The 12,772-nt window shown below is 47.2% G+C and overlaps 1 protein-coding gene across 2 annotated transcripts; it reads left to right on the top strand.

The window, feature by feature from the left end:
- The first annotated feature begins 224 nt into the window (after positions 1-224).
- On the top strand, positions 225-12,162 carry SYCE1 (synaptonemal complex central element protein 1). Of its 2 annotated transcripts, XM_042238572.1 has the most exons (13): positions 225-334; positions 7,176-7,238; positions 7,882-7,941; positions 8,249-8,323; positions 8,948-8,995; positions 9,241-9,295; positions 9,952-10,041; positions 10,284-10,347; positions 11,104-11,170; positions 11,253-11,373; positions 11,444-11,554; positions 11,705-11,792; positions 12,018-12,162. In XM_042238572.1, the coding sequence occupies exons 1-13, from the start codon at positions 265-267 to the stop codon at positions 12,075-12,077; spliced, it is 972 nt and encodes a 323-aa protein (XP_042094506.1). In that variant the 5' UTR covers positions 225-264; the 3' UTR covers positions 12,078-12,162. The 2 variants fall into 2 exon arrangements, with proteins under 2 accessions (XP_042094506.1, XP_060260865.1); XM_060404882.1 differs by lacking the exons at positions 7,882-7,941; positions 8,249-8,323.
- The last annotated feature ends 610 nt before the right edge of the window (positions 12,163-12,772 follow it).

Genomic DNA, 12,772 nt, shown 5'->3' with positions numbered 1-12,772 from the left:
AGCAGGTCGCCAGCTCCTCAACCAGCCAATCGCCAGCCTGGAAGATCCGTGCGCGCCCCCCACACCTGCTCTGCACGGAATCTGTTCTGGGTGGACTCAAGCGCGCGCACCGCCGCTTGCCCAACCGCCACCCCAGCTGCCGGCTGGAAGGAGGGTACGTACGGCGCAGAGGTGCACTGCGCAGGCGTGCTGAGGACGCCCCGCCCCTGGCGCGGCTTCCGTCCAATCCCAGAGGAGGCGCCGGCGCCGGCGAGCTGAGAGGACATGGCTGGGCGGCCGGGATCGTCGAGTGCGGAAGCGGCGGGAGCCGTGGGCCCGACTGACGAGGCCAGAGGTAGAGCTGGGCCTGGCGGCGGCCCCGACCACGGCTGTTGAGGGCTGGGCAGGCAGGGAGCGCACGCGGGCGCCTCTTCCTCAGAGTCGGGGCGGGCGTGAGGAAAAATGGCCATCAGCCCCATGGGAAGGATCTTGGCGGCTCTGCCGGGTGGACTCACAGAAGGCCCGTGCCCCACGTGCACTCACTTCCTTTGGCCCCATCTGCTGTGCTTGAGTAGGTTAAAGTAGGCAGAGGGCATCCTTTCAGTCTGATCCTGAGCGTCCCACAGGCATCTCCTGCAACAGAAAGGGACTTGTTCTCGGCCCGTGTCACCCGAGGGAAGGAGTCTGTCCCATTTCTCTCATCTCACAGCACCGAACCCCTGAATTTCCCTGTTGTTCCATGATGGTCCTCAACAGTAGATTCCCCCTCCCCCAAACCAGGATCCAGACCGCCCCGCAGAGCGTTACGTTTTTTTTCTTCCTGACTCTGACCTATTGAACAGTGGCTCCCACCTCACCGGGAAAGGAGAGGCATGGCAGCTCATTACAGTTATAAAGTTTTCTGAAATAACAGCCTAGCAGAGAGAAGAAAGATAAAAAATATTCCCAGGCTTGTCCACCCCCGAAGGACATGCTCCTGGGTGTTAACACAAAAGGGGAGAGAACTGTGCAAGGAACACGCATCCCTCAGCTTGCCTCTGCTCTGCGTGGCCTCCCTGTCTCCCCGTGTTGAGATGCTCTCATGAACCCGTCTTGGCCATGTCCGTCGCAGCTGCAGGCAGTAGTGCAGTTTTGGTACATGACAGGTGCTTTGTGGCTTTTCTTTAATAAATAAAATGAAGGTTTAAATACTGAAATAAACTTAGCACAGAAAGCTTGCTTGGAGCAGGGAGGAGTGGCATTCAGTAACAATCCTCAGCTAAGAACAAAAAGAAAAACAGAACAGATGTATATAGATCTCTTTTCTTAAGCACCTACTGTGTTCGCCACTGTGCTAAAGAAACCTCTTAGTATCTTTGTTTCAAGTTCATTAAGCTTGCATATTTAGATGCAGTTGACTTCACCAGTGTCTTATAACTGGTGAAACACCATTTCTTGCCTGTGGTGAGGACCAGTTTCTTGAATCTTAGATGTCCATCTGTGTCAGCAGAATGGGCAAGGGAGCTCTCTGGGGTCTCTTATAAGGTGCTAATCTCATTCATTAGGGCTCTAGCCTCATGACCTAATCACCTCCCATAGGCCCCACCCTCTGATACCATCTCATCAGACTTTAGGATGTCAACAAATGAAAAATGGAGGGACACAAACATTCATCCTACAGCAGTGAGAGAAAATGAGACATCAAGGTTCCATTCTCAGTCTACTGGGTTTTTTCTAAAAAGGGGGCAGTGGTGCTATCTAGCCCTAACGGTGGTGTAAAGATACAGACCATGTCATACTCTGACGAGAGGAAGAAAGGGTGAAGGCTTTGCAGTAGTCCTTCTGGCACAAATTTTAACATTTTAATTATCTTTTCCCCTTTTGGGTCACATTCCTATAGGATCACCCAAGACATACATAGATGCATGGATCGGATAGTGACTGGAGCTTAAATGGTGGTAGGAAAACTTGGGAAGGGAATAGCTAAATCCCATGCACACTGGGATATACCTGTGCAGTGGATTTCTAAAATGAAGAGGAAGTAGAATTAAAATACACTTAACCAAGTCAACGTTGAAAGTATTAGACATACAGATACAATATGATCTTCAAAACATTTTTATGAGAGTAAAGCAAGATAGAAAAATTGCAATACTGTGTAGTTTGCACAGAAAGATGTCTGGAGGCTGCTTTCCTAATTGATGACTCTGATGGAGGGATCTAGTTTCTGCTGCTGCTCAGTCGCTTCAGTCGTGTCCAATTCTGTGTGACCCCATAGACGGCAGCCCCCCAGGCTCCCCCATCCCCAGGATTCTCCAGGCCAGAACACTGGAGTGGGTTGCCATTTCCTTCTCCAGTGCATAAAAGTGAAAAGGGAAAGTGAAGCCACTCAGTCGTGTCCGACTCTTGGCAACCCTAAGGACTGCAGCCCACCAGGCTCCTCTGTCCATGAGCTTTTCCAGGGAAGAGTGCTGGAGTGGATTGCCATTGCCTTCTCCAATCTAGTTTCTAAGGGCAATGCAAAGGTGAAGGAACGTTTTTAACCTTAATATTTGTTTTTTTCTACTAGGACTATGTAACTGATACTTGTGGAACTTTTAATTTATAAAAGTGAAAGTAGGAGACATTTTTAAAGTACCACTTGATGATCACATGTTAATATCTCTCACTGCTAGTCTCTGTTTTAATTGTTGTACTGTTGTTACTACACAGGAGCATGTCCTTGTACTTCAGAACTTCACACTGGGGTATTTGAGGGCAATGACGAATTGTATCTGCAACTTATTCTTAAAGTTTATGATTATTAGCAAATGTAAAACTGGGGTGAATGGCATATAGAGCTGTGTGTTCTATTTCTGCAACTTTTAAGTAAATTTGAAATTTTTTAAAATAAGTAAAAAAGGGGGCTCATATAATAACATAGGCAGTGGTACCCTTGATTTTTTTTATTAACAATATATTAGTTGACTTGTTCAACAGATATATTCTGCTTTCCCACTCTGTGCCTTACCTTTTAATATGCAATAAAGAAAAAAATAAAGGTGCAGCTCACTGCCTAGTCTATTAATAATACCTGGACAAATGATTGCTCAAGAAAACTATAAATTCATTTTTGGGTCATTTTGGTCAACATTTAAACGTAAAACCATATGCAGAAGTATACAGTGAAAAGTAAACATTCTCTTACCTATCCTTCCACTTCTACTCTCCAGAAGAACTACTGTTGAAAATATTTTTGTGTGACTTGAGCCAGAAATTTTCTAGAAATAAGACACATATATTTTTAGACAGACAAAATATTTTTTTCACCTCTCTCTGCAGCCAGATGGGATTCTATATTGTACTGTTTTGTCCTTTCTTTTCTTTCAGTCTATCTAGGTTCTCTTTCATTGTTATTACACATAAATCTACCTCCTTTTCAATGACTGCACAGTATTCTCTTGTGAGCTTGAATCATAAGTTCTCTACTGCTGGGCATTCAAGTTTCCCATTTTTGACATAGATATGTAACCAAGCATATCTGATGGGGAAATTCATAGAAGTGAAATTTTGTCTTGAAAATGTTGATGTAGCCAACCTGTCCTCCAAAAGTTTCCATTAGTTTTCACAGTCCGTCAGTGTGCATTAGTGCCTGTTTCTCTGCATTGTAATAAACACAAGGCATTATCAGACTTACTCAGCTTTACCGAGCTGCTAGATACAACATGTCATTTTCACCTTTTTAATTATGACTAAGGTTATACATCTTTTCAGATATTATTAACCATTAGTGTAGTTTTTGCTTGCCTGTTTTCTTCATTTTTCCATTCTTCTGTAGAAATGATTACTTACCTTCTCTCTTTTGATTGGTTGTTTGGGTGATTTTTTAAAACCTTTTTATTATGGAAAGGTTTAAGCATATACAAAAGAACATATGCACAGGAAGAGATGCTCAACATTGCTAATTATTACAGAAATGCAGACCAAAACTACACTAAGGTATCACCTCACAATGATCAGAATGACATGCATGAAAAAAAATCTACAAATAATAAGTGCTGGAGAGGGTGTGGAGACAAGAGAATCCTCCTATACAATGTTAATCAACCCTGAATAGTCACTGAAAAGTCTGATGCTAAAGCTGAGGCTCCAGTATTTTGGCCACCAGATGGAAAGAGGTGACTCATTGAAAAAGACCTTGATCCTGGGAAATAAAGCAGGCAAAAGGAAAAGGGGGCAGCAGAGGATGAGATGGTTGGATGGCATCACCGACTCAATGGACAAGAGTTTGAGCAAACTCCGGGTCATAGTGGAGGACCGGAGCCTGATGTGCTGCAGTCTAAGAGGCCAGAAAGAGTCGGATATGGCTTAGTGAGTGAACAACTAACAAGATAAAAAGAATGAAATAATGCCATTTGCAGCAACATGGGTGGACCTAGAGGTTATCATACTAAATGAAGTAAATCAGACAGAAAAAGACAAATATCATATGATATCATTTATGTGTGGAATCGAAATGCAAATATAGTCAACAGGACCCTACAGTACAGGGGAACTATGTTCAATATATTCAATATTTTGCGATCTATAATAGAAAAGAATCTGAAAATGTTTATGTATAGATTTATAACCAAATCTCCTTGCTGTGCAAGGAGAAAACTACACAACATTGTAAACCAACTATAACTCAATTTAAAAAAATTAAGAACTAAGGATAATTACCCTGTGAACTCATCTTTCAGTTTTAGCAGTTATCAGCTCTTGACCAATCTTGTTTCTTCATTATCCTCAGCCCCTCCCTACCACCTACTCCACTGTTTTATTTTGAAGTACCCCAGGCATCATAACATATCCATAAATATTTGCATGTATATCTCTAAAAAATAAGTACTATTTTCAGAAAAGTAACCACAGTGGCATTACCACTTCTGAATGTGTGTGTTAGTCGCTTAGTTGTGTCCAGCTCCTTGTGACTCCATGAACGTAGCCCACTGGGCTCCTCTGTCCATCGAATTCTCCAAGCAAGAATCCTGGAGTGGGTAGCCATCCCCTTCTCCAGGGCGTCTTCCTGACCCAGGGACTGAGCCTGGGTCTCCTGCATCACAGGCAGCTTCGTCACCATCAGAGCCACCAGGGAAGCCCACACCTGAATATCAGCCACGATAATCCCTTCTTTTCTAGCGTCTACAGTCAGTGTTCAAATTTCCCTGATTGTGTCATCAGTGTTTTTAAAAGCACATTGGATTGAATCAAAATCCAAATATTGTCCATTTATTGAGATTGATTGATATGATTCTTTAATCTCTTTTTGTCTGTAAGGGTCTTCCTTTCTCCTTTTTCCCCTAAAATCTTTCTAAAGAAACTTGAGTTGCTTTTCCTGTGAGGGTTCCCAGTGTGGACGCTGCTAATTGCATGCACATGTGCCACTTAAGTGGCCCTCTGTCCCTGTATTTCCTCTGAGCTGGTTATTTAGATTGATAGGCTTAACAAGTGTTAGCATAATTTTTTGACAAGAATCCTCCGTTGTATTTTTACATCAAATAGCTCATGATGTCCAGTTATTTTTATTGTCATGTTAATAGCACTAATAATAATTGCCTGGATCTACTAACTTATTAAGGATTAAAAATAAATGCCTATATTGATTATAAGCAAGTTAATATGAAACACATCTATTTCTGCTTTATTGACTATGCCAAAACCTTTGACTGTGTGGATCACAATAAACTGTGGAAAATTCTGAAATACCAGACCACCTGACCTGCCTCCTGAGAAACCTATATGCAGATAAGGAAGCAACAGTTAGAACTGGACATGGAACAACAGACTGGTTCCAAATAGGAGAAGGAGTACATCAAGGCTATATATTGTCACCCTGCTTATTTAACTTATATGCAGAGTACATCATGAGAAACGCTGGGCTGGAAGAAACACAAGCTGGAATCAAGATTGCCGGGAGAAATATCAATAACCTCAGATATGCAGATGACACCACCCTTATGGCAGAAAGTGAAGAGGAACTAAAAAGCCTCTTGATGAAAGTGAAAGAGGAGAGTGAAAAAGTTGGCTTAAAGCTCAGCATTCAGAAAACTAAGATCATGGCATCTGGTCCCATCACTTCATGGCAAATAAATGGGGAAACAGTGGAAACAGTGGCTGACTATTTTTCTGGGCTCCAAAATCACTGCAGATGGTGATTGCAGCCATGAAATTAAAAGATGTTTACTCCTTGGAAGGAAATTATTTACCAATCTAGACAGCATATTAAAAAGCAGAGACGTTACTTTGTCAACAAAGGTCCCTCTAGTCAAGGCTATGGTTTTTCCAGTGGTCATGTATGGATGTGAGAGTTGGACTATAAAGAAAGCTGAGTGTCAAAGAATTGATACTTTTGAACTATGGTGTTGGAGAAGACTCTTGAGAATCCCTTGGAATGCAAGGAGATCCAGCCAGTCCATCCTAAAGGAGATCAGTCCTCGGTGTTCATTGGAAGGACTGACGTTGAAGCTGAAACTCCAATACATTGGCCCCCTGATGCGAAGAGCTGATGCATTTGAAAAGACCCTGATGCTGGGAAAGATTGAAGGCAGGAGGAGAAGGGGACGACAGAGGATAAGATGGTTGGATGGTATCACCGACTCAATGGACATGGGTTTGGGTGTACTCCGGGAGTTGGTGATGGACAGGGAGGCCTGGTGTGCTGCGGTTCATGGGGTCGCAAAGAGTCAGACATGACTGAGTGACTGAAATGAACTGGACTGAATATGAAACATATGTATAGAAAAGCTATTGTGTTTATATGTTTAAAGATACATCATTAAATTTTCTCACTATTCCTTCTGAGATTTATGGCTAATATTCTCTATGAATCTAAAGTTGATTATGTCACCTACCAGTTACAGTGACTTCTAACTCCTTGTTTCCAATTTTTAATACTACTTCTTTTCTGTTATTACATCCTGAGCTTCGACCAGTATCCACAGTAAGAATGTACCCTTTCTCTTGCTCTGAGTCTCATTAAGGGGAAATCTATGGTGTCGCTCACCCTTTAGGAAAAGATGACCGTGAAGGGGTCTCTCTGACTCATCTCTTTTGCAGTGTCTCCCTCAGGTCAAGGAGCAGAGGCACCACTCTGGCTGGAGACCTGCCCTCAGCCCACCTCAATCCCAGCCTGTCACGAGATCCTTCCTTAGGCTTCTCATTACTACATACTAAAATGTTTGGTTTTGTCTCCACAGGGCAGGCCAAGTCTTCACAGAAAATTGAAGACTTGATGGAAATGGTGAAGAAGTTGCAGAAAGGTCACGTGTCTCCTCTATAACTGAGGCTCAGCCCGAGGTTTGGGGTCAGGCAGACGTGGAATCAATTCTAAGCCACCAGATTCGCCACCTTGGGAAATTAACTCATTTGTTCTCTCTTAGTTTCAAAAGTTAATTTTCTGAAGTAAAAATATGACTCCATGATTCAAAATTTAAGTATAAGGGGATAAAAGCAAAACATTTTCCCAAAACACAGTTTCAGTCCCCTTACTGGCCATCCATTTGGCTCCCCCTACACTCTACTGAATTTCCAGGATTTCATCTTTACCTTCCTGCCCTCCACGTCAACTCTGCTCTCTTCTTTCTACCAGGCACCTTCCACCCATGTCCCTATCTCGAGTAGGCCTTTGCACTGACTGTCTCCCACCCCCACCCAGGGAACTGCAAGGCCTGCCCTCCTCACTTGATTTGGGGCCCTCAAGAGGTCTCGCCATATCTGAAGGATCACTTCCCACTCCTTCACTTTTTAATCTCTTGTTCCTCTATTTCACTTGAAGTTATCACAGCCTGACTCGGTATCTCTATGTGTTCCTGCCTCCCCTCCCCAGAATGTGAGCTCTTGGAGGGCATCCACCTTCCTCTGCCTGCTCTGTCGTTTTCACTCAACCTCCTTTTCTCCCTGCAGTGGGAAGCCTAGAGCCCAGGGTTGAGGTCCTGATTAACCGGATTAATGAGGTTCAGCAAGGTGAGCTCAGGACCTTGGCTTGTCTGCCAGCAGTAGTTATGTGATTTGCAGAGCCCCTTATTACTTAGTGTTTTGAAACAGGGGAGCATTAAACCATACATGGATTGGTCCATCCAAATACAGGTGCTGCAGTCACGTTTACTAACCTGGCCCTGCTGTCACCTGAGCCCAAGAAGGGCTTTGGCTCTGGAAGACTTGTTTCCTGCTCTGTAAAATCCTCTTAAGGGCCCCTCTAGGTTTACTTGAAGACAAGTGTGAAATGTTTGCAAGGACAGACACTTACACGATGTCCTACGGTTTGGCATAGCAAAAAAGAAAGCTAGTGAGGAGCTGGGAGACGCCCGGACCGTCTGGGAGACCCTGCAGAAAGAATTGGACTCATGTAAGCCTGGGGGGATCACCCAGAGGTCCCCACAGTGTCACACATCCTTGAACCCAATATTCCAGACAGTCAGCATCATCGCTGTGGCCAAGCACTCCTGCACCTTCGCCAACCTCAGGGCCTACCAATCTCCCCCATCCCACTCCCTTTTGGGGAGTGTTCCTGAAACACCACCAAGCCTACTCCTACCTCAGGACCTTTGCTAGGCAGTTCCCCCATATAATACAGATTCCTACTGCCCAACGATATCATTCAGCTCTCAGCTCAGATGCCCCTTTCTCAGAGAGGCTTTCACCAATCTCCCCACCCAGAGTCAGCACCCTGCCCCCACCTAGTCACATGCCCCTTAACTGTTTGATGTGTTTCTTCACAGCCTTTACCCAACTTGTTGTGAAGTGTTTTTCTCTTCCCTCCATGTAACTGCACTGGCATTCCACAGGGTCCTGTCAGCCACCTTTTATCAAGCACCCTTTGGTGCCCACAGGGAGTATGCGCACAAGAGGGGAAGGGGACTTACCTCGAAGGGGGTCTACATTTGGGGTTTGGGGTAGGCCTTGCCAAGCCCAGTCTTTCAGGGTACAGTGGGTGTTGAGTGATGCCCAAACATCTTTCTATGTTTTCCAGTGAGTGGAGAGAAAGTACGCCTGAAAGAGATCTTGAGCAAAAAGCAAGGTAATTGCATCTACTTTATCTCCAGGTTTTGCCTTTGCCACCTTTCAGAAACCCACTCTATAGCAGTAAAAGCCTTTTGAAGCCTGAATCACCTTACCTCCCTCCTGTGGCTCCCACCAGACCTGTAGTAGATGACAGAGTCCCATCAGCTCTTCAGGAGACCTCACATAACCTGCTGTTCTTACCCCTGCCCAGACCTCAGCCATGATGGGCTGTCACGGGGTCCTAACTTCCTCTCCCTGCAGAGACCCTGAGGGTCCTCCGGCTCCACTGCCAGGATAAGGAGAATGAGGCACAGAGGTAAGAGCTTCCACCTAGCCCCTGTTGAGCGCTACCCCTTCATTCTGGTAAAAAAATTAATAAATAAGGGAAATCGGCCTTAGACCCACAGCTCTCATCTTCTTCCTCTATAGAACAGGCAGACCGTGACTCCCAACAGTAGGTTGTAGTGTTGATGACCATCTTTTTCACTGAGATGATCATTCATTTGCTAGCACGTCAATTAGATTCCTTCAGCTGGTGTTTATTCTGTACTTTTGATAGTTTCATCTGTCCCTTCATTTAGGTGTCAAGCCAACCATCTGTCCACCAACCTCTCTCCATTCACCCGTTATCCTTCTATTCACCCATCTCTCTAGCTCCTGAATGCTTATATTGCTCATTTTGTGACCAGAGGCCTCCAAGCTCCTAGCATACCAACACTGAATATGTTCCAGGAATTCACATGAGATCAATATGTGTGTGCTTGTGTGTGTGACCACACCCACACTGATCTCCCTAATCTTCACAATGACATTCCAGAGGGCATGTGTTCATACCACCCCAAAAGTTACAGAAAGGACCTCAGTCTGGAAGGCTAGAACAGATGTCAAGAGAAGGAAATGGGAGCTCCACCCCAGGCCCCTCCTAGGGAGAGATTATGCAGAAAGCATGGTGACTGCCTTGCCTCTTGCCAGGAAGCAAACCATGCTGCAGGAGTGCAAAGAGCGCATCTCTGCCCTGGACTCCCAGATTGAGCAAGAGAAGAACAAACAGAGGCAGCTGAGGTAGAGGCCGCCTCCCAAGGCGTGGGGGCTGGGTGGGCTGTAAGCGCGGAGGGGTGATGCTAGGGATGGGGATTGGAGGCCTGGCTTAGCTGGAGCTTGGAGGGTCAAGGAGGCACAGGTGCCTGGCAGCGTGAAGAGCACGGGCCAGCTCCCTCACGTCTGTGCATAAAGACGCCAGTGTGAGCCAGGTCAGGAGGGGCGTCTCAGCCCACAGCCCCTCAACCTGCGTGTTCGGTTCCCAGGTTGGATTTCGAGGAGAAACTGGAGGATCTGATGGGCCAGTATAAGGACCTATGGGAATTCCACGTGAGTCACTCAGAGCTACTCTATCCACCTTGCACACCTTCCCTGGCAGCACTAGGCCAGAGCTCAGTGTCATCCCCCAGGCCTCCCTCCTGTCAACTGCCTCACCCAGTTCCTGAGCAAGCCCAGCAGCCATCTTCAGAGCCACACTGAACCTAGCTCCTCCTCACCCTCAGTGCCACCAGGTGTTGTCACCTTCACTGACCCTGCCCGCCCATCTCTGGTGCCTCCCAGGGGCCTTAAGAGTTCAAGAGGAACTCTGAAGAACCGAGGAGGGGTTATCCGTTAAGGAGATTCATGGATGTCTTTGGGGCCATCACAGTCACAGGGAAGATAGTGGGGAAATAAGCAGGCCACTGTTTGCCACCTAGGGGTCCCAAACAAGAAAATAGGCAGAGAGAGAGAAAGTCAGGATGGAAAGACTCAGTGAGGTCACCTGGAGGGAAGAGTAGGAGCTACAGTGCTGAACTGATAACTGACTCTCCAGAGAACAGTCTTGAGTTTTGGTGTTTGCAGGATCCCCTTGCAGAGTTCCTGAACACTGGCTAGCTCATGAGCTTCTCCTGCATAGCACCACAGGTACCTGGGGTAGAGCAGGTCCAGACAGAGGGAGTGGCCAGTGCAGAGGCCCTGAAGCTGGCCTGTGCCCGGCGTGCAGGAAGTGCGGCACATGAGTAAAGGCCAGATCCAGACTGGCTTCTCTAAGGCACGTGGGAGAAAGCCAGGAGTTGCGGACAGGTCTCCTTTATTACCCATCAGAAACCAGAGCGCCTGGCCCAGGAGATCGGCACCCTGGACAGCAGCAAGGAGCAGTTGCTTAAGGAAGGTGAGGCCTGGAAGATGGGGATACCCCGATCTGCCCTGCCCTGCCCTGCCCTGCCCTGCCCATCCGTTCCTTCCTGCTGCAGAGAAGCTGGTGGAGGCAAAGCTGGAGGATGTGAGGCATCGTCTGCACTCGCAGTTTGGAGCCGAGGGCCACACGATCAGCGAAGGGCTCTTCCTCCGCAGCCCGGAGGCAGCAGCTGTGGTGTAAGACAGGGATGGGGAGGGGCGAGTGAGTGGAGGGAGGGAGCTGCCAGCACCCATGGCCCCACCTCAGCCATCTGTTTGAGGAGGAGAACAGAAAAGCCCAGGAGCTGCTGGAGGCTGCAGCCCAGCGCCAGGAGCAGCTGCAGCAGAAGTGTCAGCAGCTGCAGCAGAAGAGGCAGAGGTGGGCGTGGAGCCCCTCCCCCAAGTCCCCAAGGGGAAGGGGGCTGAGGGAGTCTCTGCCCCCTTCCAGACTCTGTCTCTTGGTCCATTTACGATCCTACCCTTCTCCCTCCACATCCTCCTACCCCACTCCCGACCTCTTTCTATCCAGGCTGAAGGAGGAGCTGGAAAAACTTGGGATACAGGTCCCTGCCCAGGCCCAGAGCAAGCAAGAGGAGGAGGCTGGCCTAGGAGAAGCTGTGAGTCCTGGAATCTGGTGCAGGGAGCAGAGAGAGCTTGTGAGAGGAGCTGTGGGTGGGAAGGCACCTCAGAAGATGGTCCTCAGGGAAGGGCATTTCCAATGGAACCCATCCCAGGCCAAAGTGCAGCAGCTGGCAGTGTGGGGTGAGGAGGGGCAGGACCCATGGAGGGTGTGGGCACAGGGATCTGAGGAGACTCCTACCTCAAACCCTGACCTCCCACAGGCCAATCCCAAGCCGCTTGGAGTCAGTGAGGAGAAAGACCCAGAGCCATCCACCAAGTAGCACCAGATGCCCCGAGGCAAGGAGAACCCACCCTGCTCTGGAGCTTATGGCTTGGACTTCAGCAAATAAAGGCACTACTTCCATACAACTGCCTCAGCTGACTCTGTGCTCAGCTCGGGGAGGAGGGGTATCCATCCCGGGACACCTGGCACCTGAGTCTGCATGAAAGCCTGGCCACACTCTGCCTCTTGTCTTCAGCCAGAAACCCAGAGCAGGCACTCAGTAAATGTTTCCCTAACCTCAAAGCCCCTGACTGCTCACCTCTAGCACTTGACATGTTGTTCTGGGTCCCCATGCAGAGGGATACAGAACTGAGACCATCTTACAATAGGCCCACAGGTTCTGCACACCCACCCTGTGATTGTCTTCCGTTACCTATTCAGGCCTGGACCACACAGAATCCCAGAAATATCAACAATGAGGACCAAAATGCTGGGGTCCTCAGCCAATCAGTTCTGTGCCCACAGTACCCACTGATTAGCTGAGAAAAAGAATTGTAACTGGAGCCTAAATGTAATTTGAGACATTACTTTGTCAACAAAGGTCTGTCTAGTCGAGGCTATGGTTTTTCCAGTGGTCATGTATGGATGTGAGAGTTGGACTATAAAGAAAGCTGAGTGCCAAAGAATTGATGCTTTTGAACTGTGGTGTTGGAGAAGATTCTTGAGAGTCCCTTGGACTGCAAGGAGATCCAA

The sequence above is a fragment of the Ovis aries genome, chromosome 22, assembly GCF_016772045.2.
Source record: "Ovis aries strain OAR_USU_Benz2616 breed Rambouillet chromosome 22, ARS-UI_Ramb_v3.0, whole genome shotgun sequence".
Classification (NCBI taxonomy): Eukaryota; Metazoa; Chordata; class Mammalia; order Artiodactyla; family Bovidae; genus Ovis; species Ovis aries.
This window is presented reverse-complemented; position numbering and strand designations above follow the sequence as displayed.